Here is an 11,906-nt window from a genome sequence, read left to right on the forward strand (position 1 = left end):
CACAGTGGCGGAGCTAGACATAAAAAGCTGGAGGGGGGAAAGGAAAATACAACAATGTCCGAGGGGGTCAAAGACTATATTTCTCTAATTAAGCACCTCCAAAATAAATAAATTCTCCGGACAATGTCTCCAAGTTGGGGAGGAGGCATGGCCCCTGCATAACTACATGCAGCTCCGTCAGTGACCCGACGGCGACGCTCGGGTGGGAACTTGCGGATTTAGCAACAACGGGATGCTGAGATGGTGGTGTGCATTAGATGGAAGACGAGAAGAGATAAGGCGAGAGAAACACATTGTATTCCATTATATAACACCGTTGGACAAGTCGCCAGCTACAACATCTAATACAAAGTTTGGAAATTGGCCAAGCCAGATTTCACAAGTCCCCTTATCTAGAGTCGTACCATGTGTAACTAAAGTGTGCGCAGCCTGATTACAAGACCTTGGACAATAATTAATACATACATCGGACACACAAACCCTTAGCTGGAACTTTATTTTCCTAAACACAACACCTAAACCAGATAAATCATAAGCTTTAAAAGAGACAACTTGTTTTAGCGAAACTGAATCAGTTTCTAACATCACCCGATCGCATCCAACTTAAATTGTGAAGGCGACTTTTTACGAATGAAGAAAAAAAGACGACCTACGCGCTCGATCGTACTACGACTCAAAGAAGTCATTATGTTGAGTGAAAGAGGAGAAGAAGAAAAGACTTAAAGAAGTCATTATTGTGCGGCAGGAACAGGACAGGCCGACGCCTAGCGCTGCCTAAAAGAAAAGAAAAATACTACTAGTTTTCTTTTGAAAGAAAAATAATACTAGCTTGCCCCAATCGCACTCCGACAAACGTCGTTTTCGCCACGTGCACACCAAGGCACAATGATTTAGCAAGGTCCACCACGTGGCGCATCACGCCTCCTCTGTTTATTCGCGCACACAATGGCGTGGACGGGTGCGCCTAGCAATTGCATTAACAACCACTCCCCTTTCCTCATCGCATTCCCAGACCCCTCCGAGCTCTCTTTTCCACCGCCGCTTCTGCTCGTCGCCGGATTACGATTAGCCCGAACCCTCTGCTGCCGCTGCTTGCGTGATGGCGTCGGCAGCGGAGGAGAAGCATAAGAATCAGGAGGCGGAGACGGGGTCGGTGATTGGGGGCAGAGGTCTGGACGTGAGGAAGGACGGGGTGGCGAGGGAGGTGGTGCGGATGGAGAGGGAGGCGGTGATCCCCATCATCAAGCCCAAACTAGTAATGAAGCTCGCCGACCTCATCGGTAAGTATCCACTCGCTAATACGTACATCGTCACGCTCTAAGCGATTGCGAGTTAATTGGGTCACCACCTCCCTCCCTCGCCTTCTCTCCAGCAGGCCCGTCTCTGTATCTCGCTTGCCTGGTTTGTTCGTTGCACTTCTCTTCTTTGCCGTAAAATGCAGTAAGATAAGATAAATAGTTTACCGAAAGTAGGTTGGTGCCGCAATCAACAAGCTCTGGCTCCTAAAATATGTTCTTCATTACCATACCTGACTGGACATATACAGTACAAAATTACAAAAGAGTAGTGCAATCCAAAAGTCCGAACTGATGGAAAGGGCTAGTGCAATCCACATATACTGTAACAGTGATCACGGATCCGATGCCGATGAGATTGCCAAATTCAAGCGCGAGATGCAGAGTCTGTTAAGATGTCAGACTTGGGCTTGCTGAGCTTCTATCTTGGAATCGAGGTGCAGCAGAGCTCAAGCGGCATTTTCATTGCCCAGAGTGTGTATGCCCGCAAGCTGCTCGAGAAGAGTGGCATGGCTGGGTGCAAGCCGTGCCACATGCTGATGGAGCCGTGCTTCAAGCTGTCCAGAGAAAGCACAGCGCCGATGGTCGACGCGACGCAGTACCGCAACATCATTGGCAGCCTGCGGTACCCGGTTCACACACGTCCAGACCAGACTTTCTCCGTCGGCTATGTCTCTTGGTTCATGTAGGCGCCAATGGAAGGACATCTCACCACCGTCAAACACATTCTACGGTATTTCGCCGGCACAATTCACCTTGGCTGCAGATACACCAAGGGAAACAGCACGCCACGGCTCGTTGGATACAACGACAGTGATTTGGGTGGCAACGTGGACACGCGGAAGAGCACCTCCGGAACCCTGTTCTTCCTTGGCGGCGGCGTAGTGCCATGGCAGCGTTTTTGCACTCACTGTCGTGGTCTGCAGCTAGCCTGGTTGATTAGGTCACTACACCGATCAATTTAAGCTTGCCTGGTTGTGGGATGGCACGACATTGTAGGGCGGCTGGTTTAGGGGATGATGGTGTAGCCCACGCGCACATGCGATTTGACTCATGGGATGGTACGAATCCCAAGAATCGCCACGTGACTGTTAGAGCCGTTTCTCTGTAATTGAAGAGTAAAAGGGAAGAAACAAAAAAAAAATGCTGTGTTCTCTCCTCCGACGAGGCAAAAAAAAACTCTCTTTCTCGTGTGTGTTCTCCTCTCCCACCTCTCTGGTGATCGCCGGCGAGGCAAAAGGTGGGGTCCATCTGACAGCACACATGTGCTTCATGCGGATGCACACCTGTGCTCTATGCTCATGACAGACAAAAACTGGAAAACCTGAGAAACAGGAAAAAAAAACCAAAGAAAAACCTAAACCCCCCAAAAACCGCCCCCATGGGGAAAGCACCCCACATGCGACACGTGCCGACACTGGGGCGCACCACATGGAGCCATTGGAGCACTTCCACGCACCGGGAGTGACCGTACCCTCCAATTAGTTGCTCCCCTCTAGCCCTGCCTTGGGCAACACCTGCACGGGAAGCGCTTTGGGCCCCCTTCGGCCTTGCCCCTGATGCAGTCGCATAGGCACGGGCCATAGGCTACTCCATGTTGCGCCCTGCCCTGCCGATGGGCCTTGCCTGGCGGATGCTACCTCGCATGAGCCGCTTGCATGTGGCATCTGCGTATGAGTATCCGCGTGTTTTTTGCGTGCTCTGCGGCCGATTGCTGGCCTGGATCTGATCTCGCCTATTTCCTCTTGAGCACGACGATTCATGCACCGTTGCTTCAAACTGCTTCTGTCACAACAATTCAGACCCACAGTCTCCCAACCATCGATCACTACACACGGCTCGATCCGCCACCAGTGGTAGCTTGGAACGAACGGTTGTCGCCTCTAGATCAAATTGAATAACCGCCTTGTAACCTAGCTCATGATACCACTTGTTAGAGCGCATGTCGATCCGTCGAGGTCAAGCAGTGACACACGCGCAATGAAACAACACCAAGATTTAATAACGAGGTTCACTGACATGGGTACATCCCCGGGGCATGACTACATGCACTCCTCCCCATGTACTAAAACAACATAGTAGAGTCGATGACAAGCACACCGAGACCATCAGACAGGTCTTCGACCATCCACCACGGCTGGTCCAGCCACTCCTGCTACGGGCGTCCGGACCTTCACTATCGTGATCTTTGTCTAGCCTAACAACTTGTGTCTAGTCTATTTGGTGTAACGCCCCGGCCACAACCCACCGGTTCCTGGCTGTTGCGCGGGATCTAGACTGGCCCCACAGACCAACACTAGTCTTTCCTGCACACTGCCCTCACTCGTGCGCACCCGGGACCAACTTCCCGGTCGGTCACCCATCCTAGAATTACTCCAAGCCAAGCATGCTTAACTTTGGAGTTCTTTTCGAATGGGCTCCCAGAAAAGAAGGAATTCCTTGTTGATATAAGTAGTATATCATTCCTATTGAGTCAGGCTCTCACATTGGGCTACCCGGCGGTGCCTTTATATAATAGGCCCGGGTTACACATGTCCGACACAAACACCTAACCCTCCGCTAATTACAAGTCCAGCTGTAACCTCGTACACATAATATTCGGCACATATTTTACCAACTGAAGATCTTATTGTATTGATTGTGCTGCAAGCGTTCTTTCTATTCTTAGTGGATTAGATGAAAAGATATCGACACTGGAGGTTTGCCCTTAATTCATTCCATTTCTTCTAATATATGCTCAGAGCATGAGGTGGATCGCAATGAGTTCCTAAAGCTGTGCAAGAAGGTGGAGTACACCATCAGGGCTTGGTATCTCCTCCAGTTCGATGATTTAATGGTGGGCTCTTTTTGATTGTTCCAATTGTTGGGATTCAAATATAACATGCCCAGATTCTTGTGTCTCAGTGTGCACTTCTCGATGCAGCAACTGTACTCGCTATTTGACCCTGTTAATGGTGAGAAGAGGCTGGAACAGCAGAATCTGACACCCGAGGAGATCGATACTCTTGAATTCAATTTCATGACATATCTTTTCCAGGTTGGCTGCAGTACTTTACATATATATATCCTGTCCTGACATATGAAGACCTCCCTTGGTTTTGTATGTGTTCTTTTATTCAATCATCACAACAAACAAAAAAACTGAGTGAAATATTATTTGAAATGCCTATTTAAGAATAACATGTGAATGCAAGTAAACACTGAGGTGACATTAATATTATGCAGACAAAACCATTCATGAGATGTGAAGTCTGAATATCAGGCATTTGTGGCCTCGCTGCTGTTTTTCCATCAAAAACTAGCTAGGCAATCCCATAATACTTTACAAAATAATCTTGGGGTGTCCTGTTGCTAGAACTTCTTACTTTTTGTCGGTACTTTGTTTGCTTAATTTTGCATCGAAATGTATGGTTTTATCAATTGTCTCCAGCTTCTGTTATTGGAAAAATTGTTCCATGTCCTTTTTGTGTTGTTTTGGGCTTGAAATTAGTTTGACTTTCTGGGTTTCCTCGGTAAAGCTTGAAAAGAAAATTCTGTTGATAGTAGGCTGACATATTAACTTCCATTATCTGAACTAGAAAAGAGAACCAAATGGTAATCTGATGATGTGTCACGCCTAATTGACATCATAGTAACAATGATTTTGTAACATTTACTATTTAGTTTATGCGATAGCTTAAAGTTGTAACCATTTGGATCTACTGTATCGAGCAGATAATGGAAAAGAGCAACTTCAAGTTGTTATCTGATGAAGAGTATGATGTTGCACAATCTGGAAAATATCTTTTGAACCTCCCCATCAAAGTTGATGAATCTAAGGTTCAAAAAATTATAAGCTTTTCAAGTTAGCATTAGAAAAGTACATGTCCACTGCACTGAAAATTTTCTCTTCAAACGTAGCTGGACAAGAAGTTGTTGACAACATACTTTAAAGAACACCCACATGATAATCTGCCTACATTTGCTGACAAGGTAATCTTCATGTCTTTGTAACTGACCACTTTCCCTTGATGCCATGTATTATGGTTTTAATTTAAGGAAGTTATGATTACTAGTGTGTGATAAGGGTGTGTTCTCATTTCACGATTTATATTCTTTCCTTACTTTTGCATATCTAATGAGGGTAATAAGTTACTCCTTTTTGCTAATGTTGGGGTTCATATTGTAATAGGAATATTCTAAGGATTTGCTACTCCATATCTGACTGACATGTGGGTAGAGGTGCTACATGCCAGTGACGCATGGAGTGGAAAATCCTTGGATACCAATCTTTTGGGGTGCCAAACTCTTAATTTTTCTTCTCATTATTGAATTGTATGCACCAATCAGTTCACCCAAAAGATCGAGCTATTAGGGAAACGTGGGCCATATATTCAACACCCCCACTTAGGTCACCATACCTTAGACGTGAGATCGATGTAAGGCCCCAACTATTTTCTATTCATACACCATTGGCTGGGACATGAACTTGAGACATGTTGGCTGGCTCTGGTACCATATTGATTTGCACACCAATCAGTTCACCCAAAAGTTTGGTTAGGTTGGAAAAGATGGGCTATATATTTGAACAATTATATTCCGTATTGGCTTCTTTGTAGTACATTATCTTCCGTCGTGGTGTTGGGTTCGACCGTACAACTGATTACTTTGTCATGGAGAAAGTGGATGTACTCATATCCCGAGTTTGGAGTTCATTGCAAAGGGTTACCAGGTATCGAGTTTATTTGAACATCTTTGAACTCTTTAATGAAGGGGAGCCTTGGCGCAGTGGTAAAGCTGCTGCCTTATGACCATGAGGTCACGGGTGCAAGTCCTGTAAACAGCCTCTTGCAGAAATGTAGGGAAAGGCTGCGTACAATAGACCCAAAGTGGTTGCCCTTCCCCGGACCCTGCGCAAGCGGGAGCTACATGCACCGGGCTGCCCTTTTTTTTTTGAAATCTTTAACCCAGGCTAATCCTGATTGCAAAGTTGTTGTAATTCCTTCTTAGGATTGATAGGTTGTTCTCTAAGAAACCACAGTCGAAGTCAAGAAACGACATCAAAAAGACCGATGAAATTATTGAAGACACAGAAGAACAAGAGCTATTTGTCGAACGCATTCGGCTAGAAAAAATTGAGCTAAGGTTGCTCATAGTTTTATCATTAAAGTTTTATAAGACTACAATCAAATGTAATCTTAAGAACCGGTATGTTCTTCTTGACAGCATAAAAAACCTGATGAGTAAGATGACAATTCAAGAACCTACATTTGATAGGATGATTGTAGTGTACAGGTAGCTTTTCAACCAACCTGCATATTCATGAAAGATTCTTATGCTTCCAGTGGTGATTTAGTGATATATTATATGTACAGGCAGGCTGGCATGAAGGCTAAGCCTAGTCGTGGAATATTTGTGAAGCATTTCAAAAATATTCCAATGGCTGATATGGAAATTGTTCTGGTAAGATCCATATGTATTCAACATCTGTTTAATTGCTTCACTGTCTTGGTGGTTGTTATTGAGGACCTGAAATTGGACCATATTTTGTAGCCAGAGAAGAAGAATCCCACTTTAACACCAATGGATTGGGTCAAGTTTCTTATTTCTGCTGTTATAGGTTTGGTATGTTCCTACTATCTGGTTCTCTCTGGATGCATTTATTTCAATACTTTACTACATTAACTGCTTGTTACTTGCAGGTCACTCTTGTTGGTTCTCTTGAAATGCCGAAGGCTGATGTATGGGTTGTCATTGCAATCATGTCTGGGGTGATTGGCTATTGTGCTAAGATCTACTTCACGTACGTGTTGAATAATTGAGAAGTTTTCCATTAAGTTTAATCCTGAAAAAGGTAGATAAAAAACATGATAATCATAGTAGAGATGATAATGGAATCAAATAACAGATTGATGTAACTAGTCATGCAACCGGGTACATAACGGACGAATATCATATCCATTTCGATTGCTACTAGTAGTAGACCAAACACAATCCCTAACAGAAGGGAGAAGCACATATGGTGCGGTGGAAGAAGAGTTCCACACTCCCTTTGCCATGCATGAATAAGCCATAAGGGCCTCTGAGATTTTCAGGAATTATTGGAAATAATAAATGGGCTAAAAGCCCAACAATTCCAACAGTAAGTTCTTGATTGATGTTCTTTGTTTCGGTTTTAGGCAACTTAAACTTACGTTGCGATGTAACCAGTTTCCAATTCGAGCTAAATAAGCGTAGCTCACTAATGTTTGTTTGTAGATTTATTTTGATATACTAGATTAAATGTGATCTTATTATATTTATCATTGGTTGTATGTGATGGATTTGTATTTTGTGATACAGGTTTCAGCAAAATATGACACTATATCAGAATTTGATTACAAAATCAATGTATGACAAACAACTTGATAGTGGGAAAGGAACACTTCTACACTTATGTGATGATGTGATACAGCAAGAAGTACGGAGCAAATAAAAAACGTGTCTTGCAATACAAGTTTTACCTATATCTAATGTGCTGTGTACTGATATCCGTCGTTTTTCCACATAGGTTAAGGAGGTCATAATTTCTTACTATATTTTAATGGAGCAAGGGAAGGCAACTATACAAGTAAGCAGGGCGAAGTAGTGTTATGCGATATCACTTCCTCTATTTTGGGCATCTCTTGTAGCATTTATCTCCATTTTGTTGTTTTTGGTAATTATTATGCCAAAATTTTCCATTACTTATTCAACTCTTGTTTTGCCTCTTGTAATATTTGAGACCTTTGACATTATTATATATTATCCTGAGTTTACCTTGTGTTCCGGAGGCTTGTCTCAGTAACATCAGTGTCCATCATCATGCATTGTTAGAACAGAAATGTGTTCCATGTGCATTGTTATATGTAGGTGTTATTTGTTGTTTGGCCATCGCAGATGTTAGTTCTTGTATATAAATAAAGTATTTACTCGATCACATTAGTTGCCCAATAATTTTAACCAAATATCACTCTTTGTACAAGATATTGCAACGAAGAAATTTCTGGGTTGCTGTACATTCATATGCTTTTTTTTTTGTTGGGGAGTGACCACTAACGAGGACTTACGAACCTTACAGTATTTTATTGTTGTGCTGTTCTTTCCAGGATCTTGATTTGCATTGTGAGGAGCTAATTAAAGAGGAGTTTGGCGCCGAGTGCAATTTTGATGTTCACGATGCTGTAAAGAAGTTAGAGAAGCTTGGCATCGTTCATCGGGTAAATCTTTGAACAGTTTCATTCTGATCCAAAAATCTACAGTAATGACCTCTATACTTGTGTCGAAAGTTGGAAGTTTGGATCAGCTCCAGCAGTCCAGCTGGTAGGTCTGTGTGGCAGGTAAAAGCTAGTCAGGTTTGCCGTAAAAGTGGTTGCATGTTTGTTTGAAAATAGAACTTGTAGGTTGCATGTGAGAACCACTCTCATGGAATGTGGTCTCTAGTTGATTACCAGCAGTTATGCAAGGATTTTGTTGAAAAAGAAGGTTATTATGAGCTTATCTGGTTGAAGAAAATGGTGATAGTGGTTCGACCCCTTTGCTGTTATTGCCCGTTAGATGTTCTTTTTTGGTGATTCAAACATGAGAAGTAAAGAATTAGAGCTGCATCTACTTTTGGAGTTTGGACTATGTTAAGTTAATTTCACCTCTCTCTTTATTTTTTTTTGCAATTTCATCATCGTCTTGTCCTATGTTATGTTATTCATGTGATGGAGAAAGAAACATGTAGCTTCCAATATTTAGTATGGCATAGAAGAATAAATATTGGCACACTAGTATATTCAAAACATGCTGTAAGATTTACCATCCATCAGAATTTGCATTTGAACTAGTGCTTTGAAGAAAATATATATTGCAAACGGTGCATGTCCCATGGTTGTCTCTGCTTCCTGTTTAGCTCCTGCTAGCTTGTTACATAACATAGCTTTTCACCATTCTGGTTGACAGTCGTTAGCTGAGTAAATATCATCCAACCTACAGTCAGTTCCAAGGTAGTATCTTCATGCTTACAAGGAATTTGTGCCCCTCAGGATTCGATTGGCAGAATCTTATGTGCTCCGTTGAAGCGTGCCAACGAAATCATAGGCACCACGACTGAAGAAATGGTGATGCGAGCACAACAGAACCCTGCTTCTTAACTGTCGCCTCAAAGGAGATGTATTTCTCTGTATAAAAGCACAAGCCAGAACTCAGAAGGCATCTGCGCATCCTCAAGGAACTCGTTGCTTTCAATGTACCATCTGTACGCAATATCTTAGATTCTATTTTCCGACATTGGCGAGTTCTATTGAGTGTAACTAAGGGTGCCTTGTTTAGGTCCAAAATCTGTACATGTTACTTGTAAATAATAATCATATATGTAATGAAACAATAGTTAAACAATTTTTCTGCATTGCTGCTTTTATTCCTGTTCACATTTACTTGTCCAGAGTTGCTTGTTGAGTAGTGCATTCTTAATAACAGTTAAAATATCCTCGATGTCGTCTGTATATTTTGGAAAATGGATTCCGTTACCAAAGATCCAGGTCAAATCGACATTCAGTCGTTCACCATGTGTGGTACGAAATCATGATGCACATAGCCAACCCAACAAAAGTTCCAAATATTTCGACACTCCAAACCAAATTGTATGGTCTAGGCGTGTTCACATATAACAGGAGAAACTGGAGGTGCAGATTGCTGCTTGCGCCTTGCGTGGTGCTAACGGTTTATGTAACATCCTAAATGAGACAACCCTACATATTGGTATTGTCATTTATTTAGCTCAGCACAAGAAAAAGCTTGCTTTCTTCAGAACAAGCCATTTATTACTCGAAGGTGATGTGCTACATGGACCGAATTTCTGAGCATGAATCTCTTTGACCAACCAATGATGCAGAAGCTGGATTGCTTCAAGGAAGTGCTAAATACTCTCGAGGATCTTCAGCTTACAAATATCCTCTGTTTCAGTCCTGGATGGAACCGAGAGTTAATATAACAGTTCTACGTCACCCTATATGTTTCTGGAAAAAAAATGGATGTTAATACTCACTGAAGAAGGAACCAAACGTGAACTTCTAACCCGCTCCTATCCCGCTCCCGTGCGGCGCCGCCGCGCCGCAATGGAGCACCCCCGCCGGCCGCCTCCTCCCATTTGTTATATTTGTGTCGAATATTATATACGCAAGGGGTTACGTGGACTTAGAGTTGTAATTGGTGTGGTTAGGTGCGAGTTGTGTAGGAGTCGGACACTTATCCTAGGCCTCTTATATACGGAGGGGCACCACACGTAACCCATGACGACTTGATAGCAACAGGTACGCGAGGGAGCCGACGGCTTGTGCCGTGCCCGGGCGGCCGGTGTTGCGGTATCTTGGGGAGGAGCGCCCGTAGTCATGCCTCAGGGATGTAGCCATATCGGTGAATCTCATTAACAAATATCGTGCCTCGGTGTGTCGTCTATGATCTTGCATTAGCGTTTTATTCTAACAAGTGGTATCATGAGCAAGGTTGCGAGAAGGCTATGCGGAAGATCATCCGGAGGTACGAGGATCATGCTCGACGGGTGCCAGGGAACGTCCGATTGGCACAAGGTGGAGCATGGCGGCGATCGCTGATGCGGTCGGTGGTGTCGGACACTTCGGGCAGGAGGCCTGGAACGTTCGATGGGCTGCAGTCGGTAAGGATCAGCTAGACGTGGCGATTGAGCCGGCGTAGTGACTGTTGAAGACGTTACGACAGCAACGGATTCGACTCGCGATTAGACCGGCGATCAGACATGGGGGGCGGCCGAATAGATCGGAGTGTGAGAGTATCGAAATGATGCGTTCGGTGTTGTACAAGGGCGGCGGCGCGACACTACGGACGGATTGTGTCGGCGACTCGGGTGGCCAGAGTATGACATGGCTCATGCATGGATGATGCGCGAGGTAGCAACTGTTACGGTAGGGTTGGCGTTTGTGAGTACGTGCGACGGGGCTGAATAGTTTGATGGCGAGAACCAAGATCAGAGACTATGCGAAGCTTCGTCAGGATCAACGGCGGAATTTTCCGAGGAACGTGGATAGAGGAAAGGAAAGGTTACGGTGTGAGGCTGCATACTGCGACCTCGTGGCGTGCGGCAGCTGGTCTCCTCGGATGAGGTGCACCACACAAGGAAAAGGAAATCGTATTGGGGCAGGAATTCACGTGGCCAGCCGATTGCGTGCGTGTATACGTGTTTGGTCCAGGGAACAAAGCCTGCTGCTGGTTGCGGTTAACAAAAAATGAAAAAACAAAAAGGATATCTGTGCGTGCATGATGGTCCGTTTCAGATTGGATATGGAGCAAATCGTAACAGGCTGTGACTCGGTTTTCCGTGTCTAAGAGGAAAAGCTAAGGCCGGCTGACCCAGAGGTAATAAAAGGCTGGCGACGCGAGGCAGCGAAGGCACTAAATAATTAGTCTGCAAGTTCAGGAAGAGGTGGAGCGATTCGGGCTACGGCACATATCGGTCTGTGTTACGGCGAGAGGCTTCACGGCAATTCCTGAAGGGCGGACAGGGGCGGTGCAAGTCAGATTTCTTGGTCGATCGCGGACTGCAGCGTGGCTTCAGACGAAAAATACGGGATCAATGATCTTTTTCATGAGGAAGTC

The 11,906-nt window shown here is 44.3% G+C and overlaps 1 protein-coding gene across 2 annotated transcripts; it reads left to right on the forward strand.

The window, feature by feature from the left end:
* Window positions 1-952: 952 nt before the first annotated feature.
* On the forward strand, window positions 953-9,684 carry LOC125508224. 2 transcript variants are annotated; one of them, XM_048672852.1, is made up of 15 exons: window positions 953-1,280; window positions 4,037-4,131; window positions 4,219-4,332; window positions 5,010-5,114; window positions 5,196-5,267; window positions 5,894-6,006; window positions 6,285-6,419; window positions 6,501-6,569; window positions 6,650-6,737; window positions 6,828-6,899; window positions 6,977-7,077; window positions 7,617-7,734; window positions 7,825-7,884; window positions 8,402-8,512; window positions 9,323-9,684. In XM_048672852.1, the coding sequence occupies exons 1-15, from the start codon at window positions 1,100-1,102 to the stop codon at window positions 9,428-9,430; spliced, it is 1,542 nt and encodes a 513-aa protein (XP_048528809.1). In that variant the 5' UTR covers window positions 953-1,099; the 3' UTR covers window positions 9,431-9,684. The 2 variants fall into 2 exon arrangements, with proteins under 2 accessions (XP_048528809.1, XP_048528810.1); XM_048672853.1 differs by having other exon boundaries at window positions 1,265-1,280; window positions 4,200-4,332.
* Window positions 9,685-11,906: the final 2,222 nt, after the last annotated feature.

The sequence above is a fragment of the Triticum urartu genome, chromosome 5 (assembly GCF_003073215.2).
Source record: "Triticum urartu cultivar G1812 chromosome 5, Tu2.1, whole genome shotgun sequence".
NCBI classification, from domain to species: Eukaryota; Viridiplantae; Streptophyta; class Magnoliopsida; order Poales; family Poaceae; genus Triticum; species Triticum urartu.